This window comes from Manacus vitellinus, unplaced genomic scaffold (assembly GCF_001715985.3).
Source record: "Manacus vitellinus isolate BGI_N305 unplaced genomic scaffold, ASM171598v3 scaffold_64_pilon, whole genome shotgun sequence".
NCBI lineage: Eukaryota > Metazoa > Chordata > Aves > Passeriformes > Pipridae > Manacus > Manacus vitellinus.
The window spans coordinates 849980-851725 of record NW_021940718.1 but is presented as its reverse complement, the minus strand read 5'-3'; the positions used below and the strand labels follow the sequence as shown (position 1 = coordinate 851725).

General features: G+C 34.4%; 1 protein-coding gene across 1 annotated transcript in view; it reads right to left on the bottom strand.

Moving 5' to 3' along the window:
- Positions 1-1746, bottom strand: part of LOC103766916 (fibrillin-2) — a 143142-nt gene that overhangs the window by 41793 nt on the left and 99603 nt on the right. Inside the window, 1 exon segment of the mRNA XM_029963865.1 lies at positions 150-269. Within this exon segment, the coding sequence (XP_029819725.1) occupies positions 150-269 (120 nt within the window).

Sequence of the window (1746 nt, the reverse complement as noted above, 5' to 3'; positions counted from 1 at the left end):
GGCCCCACCGCCCTCCCAGGGAGGAATTTCCCCTTAACACCCAACTTGAACCTTCCCTCCTCCACCTTAAGACCATTCCCCTTCATCCCACCATCAGTGCCCACGGAATGCCCACCCCTGAGCCAGGAAGGTGCTCGGGGTGCCCTTACCCACGCAGATGGTGCCAGTGGGGTCCAGTTTGCTGCCCGGGGAGCACTCGCAGGCGAAGGAGCCGGCGTTGTTCCGGCACACGCCGTTCACACACGGGTTGGACGTGCACTCGTTGATGTCTGGGGGGACAAAGGGACAGTCACAGGGGGACAAAAGGACAGTCACCAGGGGGGATAAATTTCTGGGTCCAAAACTGGGGGAGGTGGCAGCAAAGAACGTGGAGGTTGGCGGTTTTAATTGAGCTTTTAAGTTATTTTTTAAATATGGGAATGAAATAAAAGATATGAAAAATAATATGTGAAAGATGTAATACTCTGTGAAGGATATAAAATGTATAAAATGTGAAATAAATAGCTAAAATAGCTAAAATATAAAATACAATATATATGTATATATATATGTAAAATTATAATTTACATTATATATGTAAAATATATAATAACCTATGAAGGATATGTAAGGATATAAAATGTGTAATATCTAAATATCTAAAATATCTAAAATAGAAAATACAATAATATGTAAAATATATAATCATCTATGAAGGATATAAAATGTATAAAATGTGTAATATATAAATATATTAAATAGTTAAAATATAAAATGCAATAATAGGTAAAATGTATAATAATCTATGAAGGATGTGGAAGGACATAAAAGATATAAAATGTGTAATAAATAAATATCTCAAATAGTTAAAATATGAAATACAATCATATGTAAAATATACACTAATACATGAATAATATGTAAGGATATAAAATATATAAAATATAACAACACATATATACTAATATATGAATATGTGAAGATATAAAATATATAAAATCTATAGTATAAGAAAATATAAAATATAATATGTAAAATACAATAATATTTAAAATGTATTGTAATCTATAATACGTAAGTATATAAAATATAGAAACTGAATAATATATAAATATATAAATATATCAAATATAATAAGACAGAACATATATAATACTATATTAATAATATATAAATATATTAAATATATAAAATGTACAGTATAAAAATAAATTACCTCTGCCACCTGTCTGACCCCAATGTGAGGCCACACAAAATTGGTCATTTTTCACCTCCTTTACAGAAAATCTGCTGTTTCTACTGAACTTTCCTGTGCCAAGTGCCAGTTCTCAAATATCTGAGGACTTTGCAGACAGGAAACAATTTCTCCCACTCCAAAACCCAACCTTTCAATCAAATGTCCTAAAACTTGCAATTTTGGTCAGGCTTCAGCTAAAATTTCAGGGGCCTGGAGGAAATGGTTCTGGTTTGCAGGCACTGAAAAGCCCAGATGTTCTGGGTTTGGGTGTCCACTCCTTTGATGGAAGTGTGAAACTTCACCCTTAGGGGAAAAAAACCCAAACCCACAAACCCAAAAGCTGGAGATGAAATGACCAAACCCACAAACCCCAAAGCTGGAGATGAAATGACCAAACCCAAAAACCCAAAACCCTGGAGATAAAATGACCAAACCCAAAACTTGGAGATAAAAAGACCAAACCCAAAAGCTGGAGATGAAACCATCAAACCCACAAACCCAAAACCCTGGAGATGAAACCACCAAACCCA